This window comes from Salmo salar, chromosome 03 (genome assembly GCF_965601325.2).
Source record: "Salmo salar chromosome 03, fSalSal1, whole genome shotgun sequence".
In the NCBI taxonomy this organism is placed as follows: domain Eukaryota; kingdom Metazoa; phylum Chordata; class Actinopteri; order Salmoniformes; family Salmonidae; genus Salmo; species Salmo salar.
The window spans coordinates 51,426,725-51,450,544 of record NC_138293.1 but is presented as its reverse complement, the minus strand read 5'-3'; the positions used below and the strand labels follow the sequence as shown (position 1 = coordinate 51,450,544).

General features: G+C 41.3%; 2 protein-coding genes across 2 annotated transcripts in view; one reads left to right on the top strand and one right to left on the bottom strand.

Moving 5' to 3' along the window:
* Positions 1–3,794, bottom strand: part of sez6l2 (seizure related 6 homolog (mouse)-like 2) — a 164,252-nt gene extending 160,458 nt beyond the window's left edge. The window contains exon 1 of the mRNA XM_045714905.2: positions 3,359–3,794. The gene's annotated coding sequence lies outside the window, so the exon portion shown is untranslated. The remainder of the gene's footprint in view (positions 1–3,358) is intronic.
* Positions 1–23,574, top strand: part of LOC106600644 (aspartate beta-hydroxylase domain-containing protein 1) — a 28,890-nt gene extending 5,316 nt beyond the window's left edge. Inside the window, exon 3 of the mRNA XM_014192148.3 lies at positions 22,249–23,574. Coding sequence (XP_014047623.2) covers positions 22,249–22,358 — 110 coding nt within the window. The 3' untranslated portion in view covers positions 22,359–23,574. The remainder of the gene's footprint in view (positions 1–22,248) is intronic.
* The last annotated feature ends 246 nt before the right edge of the window (positions 23,575–23,820 follow it).

Below are 23,820 nucleotides of genomic sequence, written 5' to 3'. Positions count from 1 at the left end.
AACAATAGTACGCAAGTTTAAACACCATGGGACCATGCAGCCATCATTCCACTCAGGAAGGAGACGCATTCTGTCTCCTAGAGATGAACGTACTTTGGTGCGAAAAGTGCAAATCAATCCCAGAAAAACAGCAAAGGACCTTGTGAAGATGCTGGAGGAAACAGGTACAAAAGTATCTATATCCACAGTAAAACGAGTCCTATATCGACATAACCTGAAAGGCCACTCAGCAAGGAAGAAGCCACTGCTCTAAAACCGCCATAAAAAGCCAGACTACAGTTTGCAACTGCACATGGGGACAAAGATTGTACTTTTTGGAGAAATGTCCTCTGGTCTGATGAAACAAAAATAGAACTGTTTGGCCATAATGACCATCGTTATGTTTGGAGGAAAGTGGGGGAGGCTTGCAAGCTGAAGAACACCATCCCAACCGTGAAGCACGGGGGTGGCAACATCATTTTGTGGGGGTGCTTTGCTGCAGGAGGGACTGGTGCACGTCACAAAATAGATGGCATCATGAGGCAGGAAAATTCTGTGGATGTATTGAAGCAACATCTCAAGACATCAGTCAGGAAGTTAAAGCTAGGTCGCAAATGGGTCTTCCAAATGGACATTGGCCCCAAGCATACTTCCAAAGTTGTGGTAAAATGGCTTAAGGACAACAAAGTCAAGGTATTGGAGTGGCCATCACAAAGCCTTGACCTCAGTACTATAGAAAATGTGTGGGCAGAACTGAAAACGTGTGCGAGCAAGGAGGCCTACAAACCTGACTCAGTTACACTAGCTCTGTCAGGAAGAATGGGCCAAAATTCACCCAACTTATTGTGGGAAGCTTGTGGAAGGATACCCGAAACGTTTGACCCAAGTTAAACAATTTAAAGGCAATGCTTCCAAATACAAATTGAGTTTATGTACATTTCTGACCTACTGGGAATGTGATGAAAGAAAAAAAAGCTGAAATAAATAATTCTCTCTACTATTATTCTGACATCTCACATTCTTAAAATAAAGTGGTGATCCTAACTAACCTAAGACAGGGAATTTTTACTAGGATTAAATGTCAGGAATTGGGAAAAACGGAGTTTAAATGTATTTGGCTAAGGTGACTTCAACTGTATCTACAGTACTAAATCCATTTGTATGTATAGTGCGTATGTTATCGTGTGTGTGTCTATGTTTGTGTTGCTTCACGTCCCCGCTGTTCCATAAGGTGTTTTTTTTCATCCGTTTTTTAAATCTAATTTTACTGCTTGCTTCAGGTACTTGATGTGGAATGGAGTTCCATGTAGTCATGGCTCTATGTAGTACTGTGTGCCTCCCATAGTCTGTTCTGGACTTGGTGACTGTGAAGAGACCTCTTGTGGCATGTCTTGTGGGGTATGCATGGGTGTCCGAGCTGTGTGCCAGTAGTTTAGACAGACAGCTTGGTGCATTCAACATGTCAATACCGCTCATAAATAAAAGTGGTGATGAAGTCAATTTCTCCTCCACTTTCAGCCAGGAGAGATTGACATGCATATTATTAATATTAGCTCTCTGTGTACATCCAAGGCCCAGCCGTGCTGCCCTGTTCTGAGCCAATTGCAATTTTCCTAAGTCCTTTTTTGTGGCACCTGACCACAAGACTGAACAGTAGTCAAGGTGCGACAAAACTAGGACCTGTAGGACCTGCCTTGTTGATAGTGTTGTTAAGAAGGCAGAGCATCTCTTTATTATAGACAGACTTCTCCCCATCTTATCTACTGCTCTATCAATATGATTTGACCATGACAGTTTACAATCTAGGGTTTCTCCAAGCAGTTTAGTCATCTCAACTTGCTCAATCTCCACAATATTTATTACAATATTTAGTTGAGGTTTAGGGTTTAGTCAGTGTTTTGTTCCAGATACAATGCTTTTAGTTTTAGAAATATTTAGGGCTATCTTATTCCTTGCCACCCACTCTGAAACGAACTGCAGCTCTTTGTTGAGTGTTGCAGTCATTTCAGTCGCTGTAGTAGTTGACGTGTATAGTGTTGAGTCATCTGCATACATAGACATTCAGGCTTTACTCAAAGTCAGTGGCATGTCGTTAGTAAAATTTGAAAAAAGCAAGGGGACTAAACAGCTACCCTGGGGAATTTCTGATTCTAACTGGATTATATTTGAGAGGCTTCCATTTTAAAGAACACCCACTGTGTTCTGTTAGACAAGTAACTCTTTATCCACATTATAGCAGGGGGTGTAAAGCCATAACACATACGTTTTTCCAGCAGCAGACTATGATCGATAATGTCAAGAGCTGCACTGAAGTCTAACAAGACCCCACAATCACTTTATCATCAATTTCTCTCAGCCAATCATCCGTCATTTGTGTAAGTGGTGTGCTTGTTGAGTGTCCTTCCCTACATAATCATGCTGAAATTCTGTTGTCAATTTGTTTACTGTGAAATAGCATTGTATCTGGTCAAACACCGTTTTTTCCAGAAGTTTACAAAGGGTTGGTAACAGGCTGATTGGTCGGCTATTTGAGCCAGTAAAGGGGGCTTTACTATTCTTGGTTAGCGGAATGACTTTAGCTTCCCTCCAGGCCTGAGGGCACACGCTCTCTAGTAAGCTTAAATTGAAGATGTGGCAAATAGGAGCGGCAAAATCGTCTGCTATTATCCTCAGTAATTTTCCATCCAGATTGTCAGACCCCGGTGGCTTGTCATTGTTGATAGACAACAATAGTCTTTTCACCTCTTCCACACTGACTTTACGGAATTCAAAAGTACACTTCTTGTCTTTCATAATTTGGTCCGATATGCTTGGATGTGTAGTGTCAGCGTTTGTTGCTGGCATGTCATCCCTAAGTTTGCTTATCTTGCCAATGAAAAAGTAATTAAAGTAGTTTGCAATATCAGTGGGCTTTGTGATGAATGAGCCACCTGATTCAATGAATGAAGGAGGCGAGTTGGATTTTTTCCCCCAAAATGTAATTTAAGGTGCCCCAAAGCTTTTTACTATCATTCTTTATGTCATGTATCTTTATTTCCTAGTGTAGTTTCTTTTTCTTTTTATTTAGTTTAGTCACATGATTTCTTAATATATGCAGTACGTTTGCCAAATCAGTTGGGCTGCCACACTTAATTGCAATACCTTTTGCTTGATCCCTCTCAACCATAACATTTTTCAATTCCTCATCAATCCAAGGGGATTTAACAGTTTTTACAGTCATTTTCTTAATGGGTGCGTGCTTATTAGTAACTGGAATAAGTAGTTTCATAAATGCGTCAAGTGCAGCGTCTGATTGCTCCTCATTACACACCACAGACCAGCAAATATTCTTTACATCATCAACATATGAATCACTATTAGAAATGCAAGATATACTTACGCATAGCTGTCCCTGATCATCGTCTATCTGTTGAGACCATTCGATCCATCTATTGGTCGTGGCTCGATGTAAGACTCAGGTTGTCCACCAAAGGTCACTATGTCCTTCTTCTTTTTAGAGCTTCTATGGTAGTGGTGTGTTTGTTAGACAGATACTTCAGATGTACCAATGGTTGTCTGTGGGGATTCTCATTCAGCTCGCGCTGTACGTCGGCTGGTCAGTAGTTTAAACCATTTTGTAATGTTCAGCTCACAATGTCTGTCAGGCTGGCCTATAGAGTTTAAACCATTTCGTAACCCTCAGCTCACGCCATCCGTCAGGCTGGTCTGATATGTTCATTCTTAGCGAGTCCTTTTAAGCACATGTTGTGGAAAATATTTAATCAAATATTTCACCAAAGCGGAACTTGTGAATTAAATTACACTTTATTACAAACAGTAACAAAGCCGAGCAATTCCATGGAAGAACTGACTATTCATTCTTTGTACTTGTCTTTTATACAGTCTTACCCTTACATAACATCGTCACTCCACTTTACGAATCTTGTTGTCTTACTTATTTACCATTGGCTCAGACATTGGGGCATAGATTCTGTTGATGGCGTGACATGCACACTCCTGCTGGTGCTTATGGCTGATTATCTAATGTTCCTGTCCAAAGGTCTTCACAAGTTCAGGCCGATGTTGTCTATGTATGATTAACCCATGTGCATGTCCAGTAGCCTTCACAAGATCAGATATGGCCCAGACCAGTCACGTCTTGTTGGTCTACCTTGCCTCATCCACACAGATTCTGCTTACGTTCTGTTTTTTACATAGCTGACTCGATGTTGATCCAGCTTTGTACACTCACATGGGCTCAGCCTTCATTCTGCTTACACATGTCTAATATTTAAACTTATATCGATTCTTCTTCTACTTCAAAGAGAACAGTATAGGTTACTGAAAATCACCAAATGACTGTAAACTCTCCTACGCACTCTGGCCAAAGTGGGCGTTCCATCATGCTGACACAAACTCTGAGTTCACTTGGGCGTGGCTACTGACTGTGCAAAGCTTATATGAAAAACAATTATCTCATTAGAAAACTAAATCTTTTCAAAAATACTCTCATACTTAATGTAACGGTCGTCTGTGGAAGAAGGAGTAGACCAAAGCGCAGCGTGGTACGTGTTCATGATGTTTATTATAACTTGAACACTGAAAATAAACCCAAAGTGGAACAAAACGCAACAGCTCTGTCAGGTGAACACACCAAACAGAAAACAACTACCCACACCAACCCTGTGGGAAAAGGCTACCTAAGTATGGTTCCCAACCAGAGACAACGATAGACAGCTGTCCCTGATTGAGAACCATACCCGGCCAAAACAAAGAAATACCAAAACATAGAAAAAAGGACATAGAATGCCCACCCTAGTCACACCCTGGCCTAACCAAAATAGAGAACAAAACCCTCACTATGGCCAGGGCGTGACACTTAATCATTTATTTTATTCAACATTTAGATGTAAACTTGACAGATGTTTCCTTCCTAACTTCTTTCCTTCCTAACTTAGTTACTTTGTTATACCATCCTTAATCACATCACAAAATAATAAACAATGTCACAGGATTATTCTTTAGATCCCCCGGACCATTCTTAACATTCCTATCTTATGACTACTGATCCAAAGTTCATTCTCTTAGAGAGAAAAGGTTTTGGCGGCAAAAGTCTCTCTGTAACAAAGAGATTTTAGTCTTCCCACACTAGGGAGCCAGAGGGAGAGTCTCTACAAACTATTTATGACCGGCTGTTAAGTCATAAAACCGTCCCAACTCCCTCCTCTTCTGTGCTTGCTTCGAGGCAAGCAACACTGAAGCATGCATGAGAGCATCAGTTCCTCAGGGGTGCGTGCTCAGTCCCCTCCTGTACTCCCTGTTCACTCATGACTGCATGGCCAGGCACGACTCCCACACCATCATTATAACATAATGTCCTAGGTGTGTCATCTGATGAAGATCATCAAAGGTTAGTGCTGCATTTAGCTGTCTTCTGGGTTTTTGTGACATTATATGCTAGCTTGAAAAATGCTAGCTTGAAAAATCAGAACATTTCGCTCTCTAAGCGTTCAGAGCGCACACTGGATGCTCTGGCCGAGGAGTACAGTCGTGGCCAAAAGTTTTGAGAATGACACAAATATTAATTTTCAAAGTCTGCTGCCTCAGTTTGTATGATGGCAATTTGCATATACTCCAGAATGTTATGAAGAATGATCAGATGAATTGCAATTAATTGCAAGTCCCTCTTTGCCATGCAAATGAACTGAATCCCAAAAAAGGTGTGAGTGTTGATGAGGACAAGGTTGGAGATCACTCTGTCATGCTGATTGAGTTTGAATAACAGACTGGAAGCTTCAAAAGGAGGGTGGTGCTTGGAATCATTGTTCCTCCTCTGTCAATCATAGTTACCTGCAAGGAAACACATACTGCCATCATTGCTTTGCACAAAAAGGGTTTCACAGGCAAGGATATTGCTGCCAGTAAGATTGCACCTAAATCAATAATTTATTGTATCATCAAGAACTTCAAGGAGAGCAGTTCAATTGTTGTAAAGAAGGCTTCAGGATGCCCAAGAAAGTCCAGCAAGCGCCAGGACCTTCTCCTAAAGTTGATTCAGCTGCGGGATCGGGGCACCACCAGTACAGAGCTTGCTCAGGAATGGCAGCAGGCAGGTGTGAGTGCATCTGTACACACAGTGAGGTGAAGACTTTTGAAGGATGGCCCAGTGTCAAGAAGGGCAGCAAAGAAGCCACTTCTCTCCAGGAAAAACATCAGGGACAGACTGATATTCTGCAAAAGGTACAGGGATTGGACTGCTGAGGACTGAGGTAAAGTCATTTTCTCTGATGAATCCCCTTTCCGATTGTTTGGGGCACCCAGAAAAAAGCTTGTCCGGAGAAGACAAGGTGAGCACTACCATCAGTCCTGTGTCATGCCAACAGTAAAGCATCCTGAGACCATTCATGTGTGAGGTTGCTTCTCTGCCAAGGGAGTGGGCTCACTCAGAATTTTGCCTAAGTACACAGCCATGAATAAAGAATGGTACCAACACATCCTCCAAGAGGAACTTCTCCCAACCATCCAGGAACAGTGTGGTGAAGAACAATACCTTTTCCAGCATGATGGAGCACCTTGCCATAAGGCAAAAGTGATAACTAAGTGGCTCGGGGAACAAAACATCGATATTTTGGGTCCATGGCCAGGAAACAATCCTCAAGAGGCGGGTGGACAAACAAAAACCCACAAATTCTGACAAACTCCAAGCATTGATTATGCAAGAATGGTCTGCCATCAGTCAGGATGTGGCCCAGAAGTTAATTGACAGCATGCCAGGGCGGATTGCAGAGGTCTTGATAAAGAAGGGTCAACACTGCAAATATTGACTCTGCATCAACTTAATGTAATTGTCAATAAAAGCCTTTGACACAGTGGTTAATCGCCACGCGAATCCACATATTGTCACGACTTCCACCGAAGTTGGTCCCTCTCCTTGTTCGGGCAGCGTTCGGCGGTCGACGTCACCGACCTTTTAGCCATCGCCGATCCACTTTTCATTTTCCATTGGTTTTGTCTTTTCTTCCATCACACCTGTTTCCAATTCCATCAATTACTTGTTGTGTATTTAATCTGTTGGGGCTAGGGGGCAGTATTTGCACGGCCGGATAAAAAATTTACCCGATTTAAACTGGTTACTACTCTTGCCCAGAAACGAGAATATGCATATAATTAGTAGATTCGGATAGAAAACACTCTAAAGTTTCTAAAACTGTTTGAATGGTGTCTGTGAGTATAACAGATCTCATATGGCAGGCCAAAACCTGAGAAGATTCCATACAGGAAGTGCCTTGTCTGACAATTTGTTCTCCTTCTGTGGCATCTCTATCAAAAATACAGCATCTCTGCTGTATCGTGACATTTTCTAAGGCTTCCATTGGCTCTCAGAAGGCGCCAGAAAGTGGAATGAGTCTCGGCAGTCTCTGGGCGAAAAACAGCAGGAGTTTTTGTGAGTGGTCAGGCAGGGAACAATGACACTGGAGATGCGCGTCCACGAGACGACTCCATGTTTTTGGTTGGAATATTATCGCTATTTTACGAGAAAAATGGCATAAAAATTGATTTTAAACAGCGTTTGACATGCTTCGAAGTACGGTAATGGAATATTTTGCATTTTCTTGTCACGAAATGCGCTCGCGTGTCACCCTTCGGATAGTTACCTGAACGCATGAACAAAACGGCGGTATTTGGATATAACTATGGATTATTTGGAACCAAAACAACATTTGTGGTTGAAGTAGAAGTCCTGGGAGTGCATTCTGATGAAGAACAGCAAAGGTAATCCAATTTTTCTTATAGTAAATCTGAGTTTGGTGAGGGCCAAACTTGGTGGGTGTCAAATTAGCTAGCCGTGATTGCCGGGCTATCTACTCAGAATATTGCAAAATGTGCTTTCCCCGAAAAGCTATTTTAAAATCTGACACCGCGATTGCATAAAGGAGTTCTGTATCTATAATTCTTAAAATAATTGTTCTGTATTTTGTGAACGTTAATCGTGAGTAATTTAGTAAATTCACCGGAAGTTTGCGGTGGGTATGCTAGTTCTGAACATCACATGCTAATGTAAAAAGCTGTTTTTTGATATAAATATGAACTTGATTGAACAAAACATGCATGTATTGTATAACATAATGTCCTAGGAGTGTCATCTGATGAAGATCATCAAAGGTTAGTGCTGCATTTAGCTGTGGTTTTGGTTTTTGTGACATAAATGCTTGCTTTGAAAATGGCTGTGTGATTATTTTTGACAGGGTACTCTCCTGACATAATCTAATGTTTTGCTTTCGCTGTAAAGCCTTTTTGAAATCGGACAATATGGTTAGATTAACGAGAGTCTTCTCTTTTAAATGGTTTAAAATAGTCATATGTTTGAGAAATTGAAGTTATAGCATTTATGAGGTATTTATATTTCGCGCCACGCGATTCCACTGGCTGTTGACTAGGGTGGGACGCAAGTATTCCATAGTAACATCTGACAAAAATATCTAAAGACACTGAAGCAGCAAATTTTGAGGAAATTAATATTTGTGTCATTCTCAAAACTTTTGGCCACGACTGTAGGGTTTATCCGAGCATTCTGACCGAACAACAATAGTCAAGCACCCAAGCTAATGTTGGCTAGCTACTTCCAGACACAAATGAGAGAACAGCTCACTCTGACCATTTTACTCACCCTAGCAGCGCTGGTTAGATAGTTTTTTAAAAATGATATCCAGAGCATTGGTGACTGCAACCAGGTGCTGGCAACAATTTAATTACTTTAATTAATTATTAATTAATTAATTCAATATTTAATGTTTACTGACACCGGCCATATTCAACGGGTGTTGAGCGTTTGTAAATTTGTCAGTTATTCTGCGCTCTGGCACACCTGAAGAGAGTGCTCTGAAATCGGAGTAGATAGCCAGATCGACTTTACCAGCTACAGTACGTCTATCGACAGTTGTTGTAGTGACATCATGCACATTCTATTTAAGTGGTTACTTGCATAGTTGTTTAGACATGTAGCTAGCTAGCTAAGCAATAAACCATAATCCCAACTCATAGTAGTACTACCCTGTATGACTCTGCAGGTAGCTAACCAACCAGGTTCAATGTTAGCTAGCTAACATTAGGCTATAACTGCAAATGGCTCTGAGATACGAATAATATTACTACACAGATCATACGCGTAACGTTAGCTAGCTAGCCAGCCAGCTAACATTAGCTATCTAGCTAACAGTACACTTTAACTTGAAAAGAAAACTACTTTCTGACAATTTAGTATTGTGTAATATCTGAAAATGTAGCTTGCTAGACTATCTTACCCATATACATGGATCGACGCTTCTCCCTCTCTGTCACGGATGCCATGGTTGCCCTTAGTTTGAAGATGTAATCCGGAGACAGGTGTTTCATACAACAGCCTTCTGTGTGTTCTCTGTTCGACTATGTCTGCATATTTGCAAACAAATGGCAGACTTTTCTCCATCTCTTTAGCTATCATACCACTGATTTTCAAACTGACCAGCTCATGTTATAGACAGAAACGTGCTACATGGCAGACCAATCCGAACTCATCTCTTGGCATGTCCAGCCCACTCATTATCTCAGCCAGTCATGGCTAGAGGTAAGGTTGCCATATTTTTACGTGGCTGAACCAACTAGGCTCGTAATATAACAATTGTATTTGCATTTACAGATGGCATACAGGTTTGTTATTAAGGCACATGAAAGTTCACATGTTCCGAAAATGCATTTCTGCCAAGAAATGCATTTGGATTTAAAAAAAAAGTTTGTTTAAATGGCGCTTCTGTGAAGTAGTGACGTGCGACATACGCCTAGTTTCTGAAACGAGTCACATATTACTTTGGACACTACAGACGTTTTTGTGAGAACTGATTTTTTTATTGTCTCATGGTCTGAGAAACACCGCTGTAGCTCGGCCACCCTCCACCACAGATGTGGAAGGCCAACAGAGACGGATGCCATGGATTGAGACTCATTCCATGCAAAAACTGATATCTCTAGCTTAAACTGACAGATTTAGATGGGGAATATTTTTATTATTTCACAGGTGCGTCAAGACTCTTAAGGATTAACCAGGTTTTTGCATGTTTACCTCATCTCTGTAAGGTCCCTCAGTCGAACAGTGAATTTCACACGTAGATTCAACCATAAAGACCAGGGAGGTTTTCCAATGCCTCGCAAAGAAGGGCACCTATTGATAGACCTAAAAAAAAAAAAAAGACATTGAATATGGAAAATAGCCAACATTGAATATCCCTTTGAACATGGTGAAGTTATTCATTACAATTTGGATGGTGTATCAATACACCCAGTCACTACAAAGATACAGGCATCCTTCCTAACTCAGTTGCCGGAGAGGAAGGAAACAGCTCAGGGATTTCACCATGAGGCCAATTGTGACTTTAAAACAGTTATAGAGTTTAATGGCTGTGATAGGAAAAAACTGAGGATGGATCAACAACTTTGTATACTAACCAAACTTTGTAATACTAACCAAATCATGCATCCTGTTTGCAAAAAGGCACTTAAATAATACTGCAAAAAATGTGGCGAAGCAATTAACTCTTTGTCCTGAATACAAAGTGTTATGTTTGGGGCATATCCAATACATTTACATTTTACATTTTAGTCATTTAGCAGACGCTCTTATCCAGAGCGACTTACAAATTGGTGATACAATACAACACATTACTGAGTACCACTCCCCATATTTTCAATTATAGTGGTGGCTGCATCATGATATGGGTATGATTGTAATCATAATGGACCGGGGAGTTTTTCAAGATAAAAAAAAGTAAAAGAATGGAGCTAAGCACAGGCAAAATCCTAGAGTAAAACCTGGTTCAGTCTGCTTTCCAACAGACACTGGGAGATGAATTCACCTTTCAGCAGGACAATAACCTAAAACACAAGGCCAAATCTACACTGGAGTTCCTTACAAAAGAAGACAGTGAATGCCGAGTTAGTTTTGACTTACATTTGCTTGAAAATCTATGGCAAGGTGAATCTAACATGTATTGACTCAGGGGGTTGAATAATTATGTAAATTATTCCACTTTGACAGAATATTTTGCCCGCTGGAAAATGGACAGACAGCACCTTGTAAGGTTCTGTGGCACCGGCACCCATGACTGGTGGGTATAATAACAGTTTTTCACTGGGTCTACTGGGTGCCAGCCTATTGCCGGGACACATCTTACGACCTTAACCGAGTGAGGCTTGTTGTCACAGAAGGGTTGACTGTAGGAGATATTTGTGCTGAGGCGAGTTGGGCATCACCACACACTTTTGTGAGTTTTTATCACTTTGATGTCACTGCTCCCAGTGCGCTTACAGCTGGGACAGGGGAAAGTCACTAGGCAGCGCAATACCCAGACTGCCGCATCTTGCAGGGCTTAGTATCCTTTTGGGTCGGCATGGGGCCAGATTCTATTTCCCCATAATATGTTGTACTGGAGTTGACTGACTGAAAGGGAATGTCATGTTATGACTATGGCTGTGGCAGTCATGACATTTTGTCAACTGGTTATTGCCATGCAAAAGACTGTTGGTCTCATGGTAATTGACCGTTAGTCAACAATCATGTTTAGCGTCTCCAGGCCTCCACACGGCTAATGGGCGCATTTGGAACATCCTACATTGACAAAAATTATAATAAATCAATTTAATATACACCATCACAATAGAGCCATTATTTATTTTAGTCAGGCCGATGGAAACGTGATATGAAGAAAATGTATTTCAGAATATGAGTTTGTCTACTGTAGGCCTACAGTATGTTATATTGCTATGCTCCATGACATAGGCTGTAGGCTTGTTCATTTAGCTGACAAAATATGCTTCTAAGTCCTGTGCCATTATTTTATTTTATGTGATTTTATAAACTCAGCAAAAAAATAAATGTCCTCTCACTGTCAACTGCGTTTATTTCCAGCAAACTTAAAATGTGTAAATATTTGTATGAACATAACAAGATTCAACAACTGAGACATAAACTGAACAAGTTCCACAGACATGTGACTAACATAAATGGAACAATGTGTCCCTGAACAAAGGGAGGGTCAAAATTGGGTCAGAACTGGTCTTTGCTGCTTTAAACTGCACACGTGCACTCACACACACATTTGGACGGCACTATCTTAATAGCAAAACAGACAAATTACATTGCGGGACGATCACAGCTTTTTGATAGGTGACCTCATGATGCAAATGAATCCTCCAATAAAACAAGTAAATATTTCTTACTTACAGTTCTTCTTTTTGTAGAACTGTATCATCACAGTTTTTGCTCAACATATGTAGACATGGTTTTCATAAGTAACTGCAGAAACTGTGAGGGAAAAAAGTCAATTAACCACTGTTTTATCTATTCATTTTTGTTATTTTGTTGTGCCTGTTTTCTATCTATTCTTTTCTCAATTGTGCCTGATGTTTATTTAAGGTGACCCCTTTTGGCATATACTGTGATATAGATATTTAACTTTGTTTGACTCAATAGATTTTATGTGAGCATGCATATATATATATAAACTCAGCAAAAAAAGAAACGTCCTCTCACTGTCAACTGCGTTTATTTCCAGCAAACCTAACATGTGTAACTATTTCTATGAACATAACAAGGTTCAACAACTGAGACATAAACGGAACACGTTCCACAGACATGTGACTAACAGAAATTGAATAATGTGTCCATGAACAAAGGGGGGGGGGGGGGGGGGTCAAAATCAAAAGTAACAGTCAGTATCTGGTGTGGCCACCAGCTGCATTAAGTACTGTAGTGCATCTCCTCCTCATGGATTGCAGAAGATTTGCCAGTTCTTGCTGTGAGATGTTACCTCACTCTTCCACCAAGGCACCTGCAAGTTCCCGGACATTTATGGGGGGAATGGCCCTAGCCCTCACCCTCTGATCCAACAGGTCCTAGAGGTGCTCAATGGGATTGAGATCCGGGCTCTTCGCTGGCCATGGCAGAACACTGACATACCTGTCTTGCAGGAAATCACACACAGAACGAGCAGTATGGCTGGTGGCATTGTCATGCTGGAGGGTCATGTCAGGATGAGCCTGCAGGAAGGGTACCACATGAGTGAGGAGGATGTCTTACCTGTAATGCACAGCATTGAGATTGCCTGCAATGACAACAAGCTCAGTCCGATGATGCTGTGACACACCGCCCCAGACCATGACGGACCCTCCAAATCGATTGCGCTCCAGAGTACAGGCCTCAGTGTAACGCTCATTCCTTCGACAATAAACTTGAATCCAACCATCACCCCTGGTGAGACAAAACTGTGACTCATCAGTGAAGAGCGCTTTTTGCCAGTCCTGTCTGGTCCAGCGATGGTGGGTTTGTGCCCATAGGCGACGTTGTTTCCAGTGATGCCTGGTGAGGACCTGCCTTACAACAGGCCTACAAGCCCTCAGTCCAGCCTCTCAGCCTATTGCGGACAGTCTGAGCACTGATGGAGGGATTGTGCGTTCCTGGTGTAACTCGGGCAGTTGTTGTTGCCATCCTGTACCTATCCCGCAGGTGTGATGTACCGATCTTGTGCAGGTGTTGTTACACGTGCTCTGCCACTGCGAGAACGATCAGCTGTCCGTCCTGTCTCCCTGTATCGCTGTCTTAGGCGTCTCACAGTACGGACATTGCAATTTATTGCCCTGGCTACATCTGCAGTCCTCATGCCTCCTTGCAGCATGCCTAAGGCACATTCACGCAGATGAGCAGGGACCCTGGGCATCTTTCTTTTGGTGTTTTTCAGAGTCAGTAAAGAGGCCTCTTTAGTGTCCTAAGTTTTCATAACTGCGACCTAAATTGCCTACCGTCTGTAAGCTGTTAGTGTCTTAACGACCGTTCCACAGGTGCATGTTCATGAATTGTTTATGGTTCATTGAACAAGCATGGGAAACAGTGTTTAAACCCTTTACAATGAAGATCTGTGAAGTTATTTGGATTTTTACGAATTATCTTTGAAAGACAGGGTCCTGAAAAAGGGATGTTTCTTTTTTTGCTGAGTTCAGTAAGAAGAATATAATTGAACTTAGCTGAATAAAATAGAAAGGATATTTTCCCATTATGGAGCGAGTAAAGTTGTTGAGCATGAAAGCAATCATTTGAAACAGGTCCTGTAAGCTAGATTTAGAGTTATTTGGCAACTTTTGTTGTGAGTGATACAAACCATAGAATGCCTTTGAAATCAAAAAATATATGGGCTGCATGGTGTGACTATAGGCTATTGATGATTTGAGAATGTAGCAAAAAAAATATTTGCAAGCTGTTCCCCCATCAAATGATAATATTTTCACCCATCAGACTATTCTCAATTTAATCTTGTCTTTACTAATATGTCAAATTTGTTTTGATTTAGAATGGCCCATGGGCAGGAATATGGCCTGGGGAAAATACGTAATCTGTATGCGCTAGAGTAGCGAATGGAGGCCACGGGCTTTCCCGCCAGTCCGTTTTGTAGGCTACTTCGTTTTATAGCAGAGCACGTGCTTTGTGAAGTAAATATAAGAACACTTATTTCACTCCATGCATCAACCACTGATTGAGGAGCATGCTCTCGCTGCCCGACAGGTGATATTACGCCCAAACTCTGAATGCCATGGGCTCATCAACCTTGTTTCTGCAGCTAACCAGTGCTTAATTTTGGAAACCAAGTGAAATCTGTTCAGGAATATCAAAAGTAAAATGTTTTCGCAAAGAAGCATATTTCACTAAACTGTTGACAGCCCATCTGCGGCTCGAGCAAGGAATAAAGGACAGAGAGGAAGAGATGGAAATGCATGGTAGTGAGATATTCTGTATTGCTAAAGGTAATGTGTCACCCAATTAATTATGATCCCTATTATTAGGCTATTCAAAATTAAATACAATACAATACAAACTCACTAATTGTAGGCTAACTGTAAGCCGCCCTGCATAATCCAACAACATCGCCCTCTCTCCCTAACTCATGGATATACATTTTGGAGCCTAGCGTAAGGTATCCAGTCCACCCAGTATGCAAAATAATACAGTTCACACTCAAATGCTAGAACAATTATGTACCAAAGATATCTTAAATCAGTTTTGTTTTATGTTTTTCTGCCATGCCTAATATGCGGTACACTGAGTATTGTATAATGGCACAATCATAATTTTAATTCAGGTTTTTCTTTCAGGCTTGGGCTCAATCATAAGCATAAGCTCTAATATGGTATGGGTGTTTTGAATTAATCATCACCTTAGAAAGCGCTGTCTGTTTCTTGTGTTAGGCTTTGAAACAACAACCATGCTTTTGAAATTCTTTATTCAAATTCATCACAGTGAGGTGAGTTTTAAAAAGTACAATAGGCCTACTGTTATGATAAAGTGTTTGATGTGATTTTTGATTGCATCTGTATTGATGTCAGAGTGGTTAAAGGGACAATAGAGCCCTGAGTACCAGGCCATTAAGACCTGATGGTAGTTATCAAGTTGGATAATATTAAAGCATGTCCAGAGTGCATAAACAAGATTAACGTGGCTCAAAGGTCACATTGAATTTCACGTGGATTTCATTGGCCTTGTCAAGTTTGACTTCAGATCCTTCAACCAAAGTCATGAGAGTGTGACTCCTCATAGTATGTTGTACCTCGTTTTCCCTCCTCCTGGGAACAGAAGTTAGTACTAACGCAACGTTCTACAGTAGCTCTGTTTGACTTCTTATACTAGATCGTAGTTAATAAGCTTTTTAGATATGAAAAAATATACTGCTCAAAAAAATAAAGGGAACATTTAAACAACACATCCTAGATCTGAATGAAAGAAATAATCTTAGTAAATACTTTTTTCTTTACATAGTTGAATGTGCTGACAACAAAATCACACAAAAATAATCAATGGAAATCCAATTTATCAACCCATGGAGGTCTGGATTTGGAGTCACTCAAAATTAAAGTGGAAAACCACACTACAGGCTGATCCAACTTTGATGTAATGTCCTTAAAACAAGTCAAAATGAAGCTCAGTAGTGTGTGTGGCCTCCACGTGCCTGTATGACCTCCCTACAACGCCTGGGCATGCTCCTGATGAAGTGGCGGATGGTCTCCTGAGGGATCTCCTCCCAGACCTGGACTAAAGTATCCGCCAACTCCTGGACAGTCTGTGGTGCAACGTGGCGTTGGTGGATGGAGCGAGACATGATGTCCCAGATGTGCTCAATTGGATTCAGGTCTGGGGAACGGGCGGGCCAGTCCATAGCATCAATGCCTTCCTCTTGCAGGAACTGCTGACACACTCCAGCCACATGAGGTCTAGCATTGTTTTGCATTAGGAGGAACCCAGGGCCAACCGCACCAGCATATGGTCTCACAAGGGGTCTGAGGATCTCATCTCGGTACCTAATGCAGCCAGGCTACCTCTGGCGAGCACATGGAGGGCTGTGCGGCCCCCCAAAGAAATACCACCCCACACCATGACTGACCCACCACCAAACCGGTCATGCTGGAGGATGTTGCAGGCAGCAGAACATTCTCCACGGCGTCTCCAGACTCTGTCACATGTGCTCAGTGTGAACCTGCTTTCATCTGTGAAGAGCACCGGGCTGCCAGTGGCGAATTTGCCAATCTTGGTGTTCTCTGACAAATGCCAAACGTCCTGCACGGTGTTGGGCTGTAAGCACAACCCCCACCTGTGGACGTCGGGCCCTCATACCACCCTCATGGAGTCTGTTTCTGACCGTTTGAGCAGACACATATACATTTGTGGCCTGCTGGAGGTCATTTTGCAGGGCTCTGGCAGTGCTCCTCCTGCTCCTCCTTGCACAAAGGCGGAGGTAGCGGTCCTGCTGCTGGGTTGTTGCCCTCCTACGGCCTCCTCCACGTCTCCTGATGTACTGGCCTGTCTCCTGGTAGCGCCTCCATGCTCTGGACACTACGCTGACAGACAAAGCAAACCTTCTTGCCACAGCTCGCATTGATGTGCCATCCTGGATGAGCTGCACTACCTGAGCCACTTGTGTGGGTTGTAGACTCTGTCTCATGCTACCACTAGAGTGAAAGCACCGCCAGCATTCAAAAGTGACCAAAACATCAGCCAGGAAGCATAGGACTGAGAAGTGGTCTGTGGTCCCCACCTGCAGAACCACTCCTTTATTGGGGGTGTCTTGCTAATTGCCTATAATTTCCACCTGTTGTGTATTCCATTTGCACAACAGCATGTGAAATGTATTGTCAATCAGTGTTGCTTCCTATGTGGACAGTTTGATTTCACAGAAGTGTGATTGACTTGGAGTTACATTGTGTTGTTTAAGTGTTCCCTTTATTTTTTTGAGCAGTGTATTTTAAAAAATTGCCGGTTCCAATTTATATTACTAGCAATATCAACCTTCATAAATTGGTCAATGGCTTTCGAGGTTAGGGTTCTCAGAAAATGGCTTGGCATACACTACCGGTCAAAGGTTTTAGAACACCTACTCATTCAAGGGTTTTTATTTATTTTTACTATTTTCTGACATTGAAGAATAAAAGTGAAGACATAAACTATTAAATAACATATAATAACATATATAACAATCATGTAGTAACCAAAAAAGTGTTCAACAAATCAAAATATATTTTACATTTTAGATTCTTCAAAGTAGCCACCCTTGCCTTGATGACAGCTTTGCACACTCTTGGCATTCTCTCAACTAGCTTCACCTGGAATGCTTTTCCAACAGTCTTGAAGGAGTTCCCACATATGCTGAGCACTCGTTAGCTGCTTTTCCTTCGTTCTGCTGTCCGACTCACCCCAAACCATCTCAATTGGGTTGACGTCGGGGGATTGTGGAGGCCAGATCATCTTATGCAGCACTCCATCACTCAACTTCTTGGTAAAATAGTCCTTACACTGCCTGGAGGTGTGTTGGGTCATTGTCCTGTTGAAAAAGAAATGATAGTCCCACTAAGCGCAAACCAGATGGGATGCATATCGCTGCTGAATGCTGTGGTAGCAATGCTCGTTAAGTGTGCCTTGAATTCTAAATAAATCACAGACACTGTCAGCAGCAAAGCACCCCCCACACCATAACACCTCCTCCTCCATGCTTAACGGAAATACACATGCAGAAATCATCCGTTCACCCACACCGCGTCTCACGAAGACACGGCGGTTGGAACCAAAAATCTCAAATTTGGACTCCAGAGCAAGGGACAGATTTCCACCGGTCTAATGTCCATTGCTCGTGTTTCTTGGCACAAGCAAGTCTCTTCTTCTTAATGGTGTCCTTCAGTAGTGGTTTCCTTGCAGCAATTTGACCATGAAGGCCTGATTCACACAGTCTTCTCTGAACAGTTGATGTTGAGATGTGTCTGTTACTTGAACTCTATGAAGCATTTATTTGGGCTGCAATTTCTGAGGCTGGTTACTCTAATGAACTTGTTCTCTGCAGTAGAGGTAACTCTGGGTCTTCCATTCCTGTCGCAGTCCTCATGAGAGCCAGTTTCATCATAGAGCTTGATAGTTTTTGCGACTGCAATTGAAGAAACTTTCAAAGTTCTTGAAATGTTCCATATTGACTGACCTTCATGACTTAAAGTAATGATGGACTGTCGTTTCTCTTTGCTTATTTGAGCTGTGCTTGCCATAAAATGAACTTGGTCTTTTACCAAATAGGGCTATCATCTGTATACCCCCTACCGTCTGATTGGCTCAAACGCATTAAGAAGGAAAGACATTTCACAAATTAACTTCTGAGAAGGCACACCTGTAAATGTAAATGCATTCCAGGTGACTACCTCATGAATCTGGTTGAGAAAATGCCAAGAGTGTGCAAAGCTGTCATCAAGGCAAAGGGTGGCTATTTGAAGAATCTCAAATATAAAATACATTTTGATTTATTTAACACTTTGTTTTGGTTACTACATGATTCCATATGTGTTATTTCATAGTTTTGCTGTCTTCACTATTATTCTACAATGTAGAAAATAGTAAAAATAAAGAAATCCCTTGAATGAGTAGGTGTTGTAAAACCTTTGACCAGTGGTGTACATTATTTATTTTTTAAGATATAAACTTAGGCCAGGATTCAATCAGATCAGCGGGAACCTGCGTTAGCCATCAAGCGCATTGCTTTCGTTTAGGCTGTGTCAGAGGTGTAACAGCGTTAGAGCTGCCAAAACCACAAATGGCTTCTATTGCGGACATTACCATTAGATGCACAAAATGTATGGTGTAATCTTCACCTCGATTAGGCTGATATACAGTACACTCCGTACAAAACATTAGGAACAACTTTGTTGGTTCCACTTTTCTGGGCTCTGTTATTTACTTAACAAATAAAGAATACTCAAAATGTGCACTTATAAATCATAACAATTTTAATCAAAATACAGCTGTAGACAGAAGTCAAAGATCAAACATCAAACATACAACTGATGTCTCTCCTGAGTTCTGCAAAATAGGAAAAGTCCAAATTGCTTTTAATATGCTTGCAGTCAACCCCTAGTGATGTAACTGCCTACGTCAACACCTTCTACTCATGAGACCAAGCCCATGCATATACAGTTTTACAAACTTGCAGGAGAGAACAATAGTTCTCAGCAGTAATTTTCCACTCCCCAAGTTGCTTTATAGTGGTATGTCTGATTAGTCTCTTATTTCTTTCACTCCCTTGCATGGTTCTGTGTCTATTCATCTCTTTTAGCCTTGAGGCGCTTTCTCACTGACACCCTGTTTTGACTGCAATAACTCACACATCTCTCAGACCGTTTCTTATAAGAGGCAGAGACTAGAAAAGAACTGTGGAACAATATTAACCTCTTGGGGCTAGGTGGGACGCTAGCGTGCCACCCGTGGTGCACTCCATCAACAGCAGGTGCATTTCAAGAGCGGCAAATTTGAATCCAAATAAATGTCAAAATTCAAATTTTTCAAAAATACAACTATGTTACACCATTTGAAAGATAAACATCTCCTTAATCTAACCACGTTTTACGATTTCAAAAAGGTTTTACGGCGAAAGCATAAATTTAGAGTATGTTAGGACAGTACATTTACAAGAGTTGTGTGTAATGTTTTGTCAAGTCAAAGACAGGGTCACCAAAACCATAAAACCAGCTAAAATGATGCACTAACCTTTTACAATCTCCATCAGATGACACTCCTAGGACATTATGTTAGACAATGCATGCATTTTTAGTTCTATCAAGTTCATTTTTATATCCAAAAACAGCGTTTTACTATGGCATTGATGTTGAGGAAATCGTTTCCCTCCAATAACCGGCAGTCAAGTCAGCGTCAGAAATTAAATAATTAAAATTAGAAAACATTGGTAAAATATTATATTGTCATTTAAAGAATTATAGATTTACATCTCTTGAACGCAATCAACTTGCCAGATTTAAAAATAACCTTACTGGGAAATCACACTTTGCAATAATCTGAGCACTGCGCCCAGAAAAATACGCGTTGCGATACAGACTAGACGTCATGTTGGGGAGATCTAAAATCGAAAATACTATGTAAATAATCCATTACCTTTGATTCTCTTCATCAGATGTCACTTCCAGGTATCACAGGTCCATAACGAATGTAGTTTTGTTCAAAAAAGCTCATCATTTATGTCCAAAAATCTCCGTCTCGTTAGCACATGATGTAAGCCAGCCGGACTTCTCGTCATGAACGAGGGGAAAAAATATATTTCCGTTCGTTCAAACATGTCAAACGTTGTATAGCATAAATCATTAGGGCCTTTTTTAACCAGAACATGAATAATATTCAAGGTGGACGAATGCATACTCTTTTATAACGTATTGGAACGAGGGTACCCAACATGAACTAGCGCGCCAGGTGTCTAATGGGACATCACCGTTCCATGGCTCTTGTTCGGTCAGATCTCCCTCCAGAAGACTCAAAACACTTTGTAAAGGCTGGTGACATCTAGTGGAAGCAATAGGAAGTGCCAAAATATTCCTAAACCCCTGTGTTTTTCAATGGGATAGGTTTAAAGTCAATACAACACATCAGGTATCCACTTCCTGTCAGAAAATGTCTCAGGGTTTTGCCTGCCAAATGAGTTCTGTTATACTCACAGACACCATTCAAACAGTTTTGGAAACTTTAGAGTGTTTTCTATCCATATATAATAAGTATATGCATATTCTAGTTACTGGGTAGGATTAGTAACCAGATTAAATCGGGTACATTTTTTTTATCCAGACGTGCAAATGCTGCCCCCTAGACCCAACAGGTTAAACCTTATAATCTGTAGTCCAGGACCCTATAGATGTAGTGAGGGAGGGTTCTTATAGCCCTTCCCCTTCTATTAATACAACATAAGCATAATCAATTATTATAATACATCAATCAATTGGTGCAGCCCCTAGCATGACCCCAAAGTTGACCCCATCACCTTCCTGATATTGAGTTGCACCCCATTTTGCCCTCAGATCAGCCTCAATTCATCAGGGCTTGGACTCTACAAGGTGTCGAAAGCGTTCCACAGGGTTACTGGCCCATGTTGACTAATGCTTGTGTCAAGTTGGCTGGATGTTCTTTGGGTGGTGGACCATTCTTGATACACACGGGAAACTGTTGAGTGTGAAAAACCCAGCAACGTTGCAGTTCTTGACACACTCAAACCAGTGCGCCTGGCACCTACTGCCATACCCCGTTCAAAGGCTCTTAAATCTTGTGTCTTGCCCATTCACGCTCTGAATGACACACCATGTCATGTCAAGACTTAAAAATCCTTCTTTAAGGTGACATCAATAAGGGATCATAGCTTTCACCTGGATTCACCTGGTCAGTCTGTCATGGAAAGAGCAGGTGTTCTTAATGTTTTGTACGCCCCCATTATTTAGTTTAGTAATGTTTAATTTGAGTGTCATAATTTTAATATAGCCAACACTTTCTCATTCTGAACGTAAAAAAAAATGACCATAAAACAAGACTTAGTCTTTTTAGAGCACTAGATGGTACCGTAAGCAGTAGTTTCGCAGACAACAGTTCTGAGAATTCTGACTGTGTGTGAGCATTGGTTACAGTCCCATCCACTCTGTTCAATTTTGGAAGCTAATTCCATAATCACAAGTGCATTATCTGTACAAAGACTGGCATTCAATCTGAACTGGGTTACGGAGCAGCACACTATAACAGACTTTTAAAGGTCATTTCTTTTTGAGACAACATTCTTACCATGAATGCAATCTCTGCGAACGTCGGGGAAAATGTCTTTAAAAAGCGCATTGTTGGCTGTATAGTGTGCTGCTCTATAACACATCTTGGATTGAATCTCAGCCTTAGTTTATAATGTTTTCTTGTTTTTGTTTTTCGTTAAGGGGTGGCAGAGGACGGGCCACGGGTGATTTTCAGTGTGGACCTCTGGCATCCAAATGTGGCTGCAGCAGAAAGACAGGCCCTGGACTACATTTTCTGCCCTGACCAATGAACTACAACTTCCACTGTGCACATGTTCTAATTGTGCTCCACGCTTCTTTGATATGAGGGAAAGGTGCCCAAACCTAGTCTCGAGGGCTGTGCTCTTCAACCTCAATGTTCATCCAGTCCGAGTATCACTGTGCGTGTTACTAGTGAATCCACTGAAACAGTCCAAATGTCTAGTTTAGATTATTATTTTTTTTGTTATATATTTTTTTTTACACCTTTATTTAAAGGAAAGTCAGTTAAGAACAAATTCTTATTTACAACGACGGCCTACCCCGGCCAAACCCAGACAACACTGGGTCAATTGTGCGCCGCCCTATGGGACTCCCAATCACGGCCGCATGAAATACAGCCTGGATTTGGTTGAGTTGTCAACTAAGCTGAATTCAATGTGAAAATAAATAAATCCCCATGTCATTGGATTTCGGTAAAACGGTGGGTGAAAAAAAGACTACAATTTCCTTATGTTGATGACTTCTTTAAAATCCATGTTGATTCAACATCATGACATATCATTTTTGGGGGGGGAAATGACATATAAACAACATTGATTCAACCAGTTTTGCCCAGTGGGTAGAAACAGAATGAACATACAGTCATCTAAGATCAGAACTGGTCTTTGCTGCTTTAAACTGCACACGTGCACTCACACACACATTTGGACGGCACTATCTTAATAGCAAAACAGACAAATTACATTGCGGGACGATCACAGCTTTTTGATAGGTGACCTCATGATGCAAATGAATCCTCCAATAAAACAAGTAAATATTTCTTATTTTGTAGAACTGTATCATCACAGTTTTTGCTCAACATATGTAGACATGGTTTTCATAAGTAACTGCAGAAACTGTGAGGGAAAAAAGTCAATTAACCACTGTTTTATCTATTCATTTTTGTTATTTTGTTGTGCCTGTTTTCTATCTATTCTTTTCTCAATTGTGCCTGATGTTTATTTAAGGTGACCCCTTTTGGTATATACTGTGATATAGATATTTCATTTTGTTTGACTCAATAGATTTTATGTGAGCATGCATATATATATATATATAAACTCAGCAAAAAAAGAAACGTCCTCTCACTGTCAACTGCGTTTATTTCTAGCAAACCTAACATGTGTAACTATTTCTATGAACATAACAAGATTCAACAACTGAGACATAAACGGAACAAGTTCCACAGACATGTGACTAACAGAAATTAAATAATGTGTCCATGAACAAAGGGGGGGGGGGGGGGGGGGGGGGGCAAAATCAAAAGTAACAGTCAGTATCTGGTGAGGCCACTAGCTGCATTAAGTACTACAGTGCATCTCCTCCTCATGGACTGCACCAGGTTTGCCAGTTCTTTCTGTGAGATGTTACCCCACTCTTCCACCAAGGCACCTGCAAGTTCCCGTACATTTCTGGGGGGAATGGCCCTAGCCCTCACCCTCCGATCCAACAGGTCCCAGACGTGCTCAATGG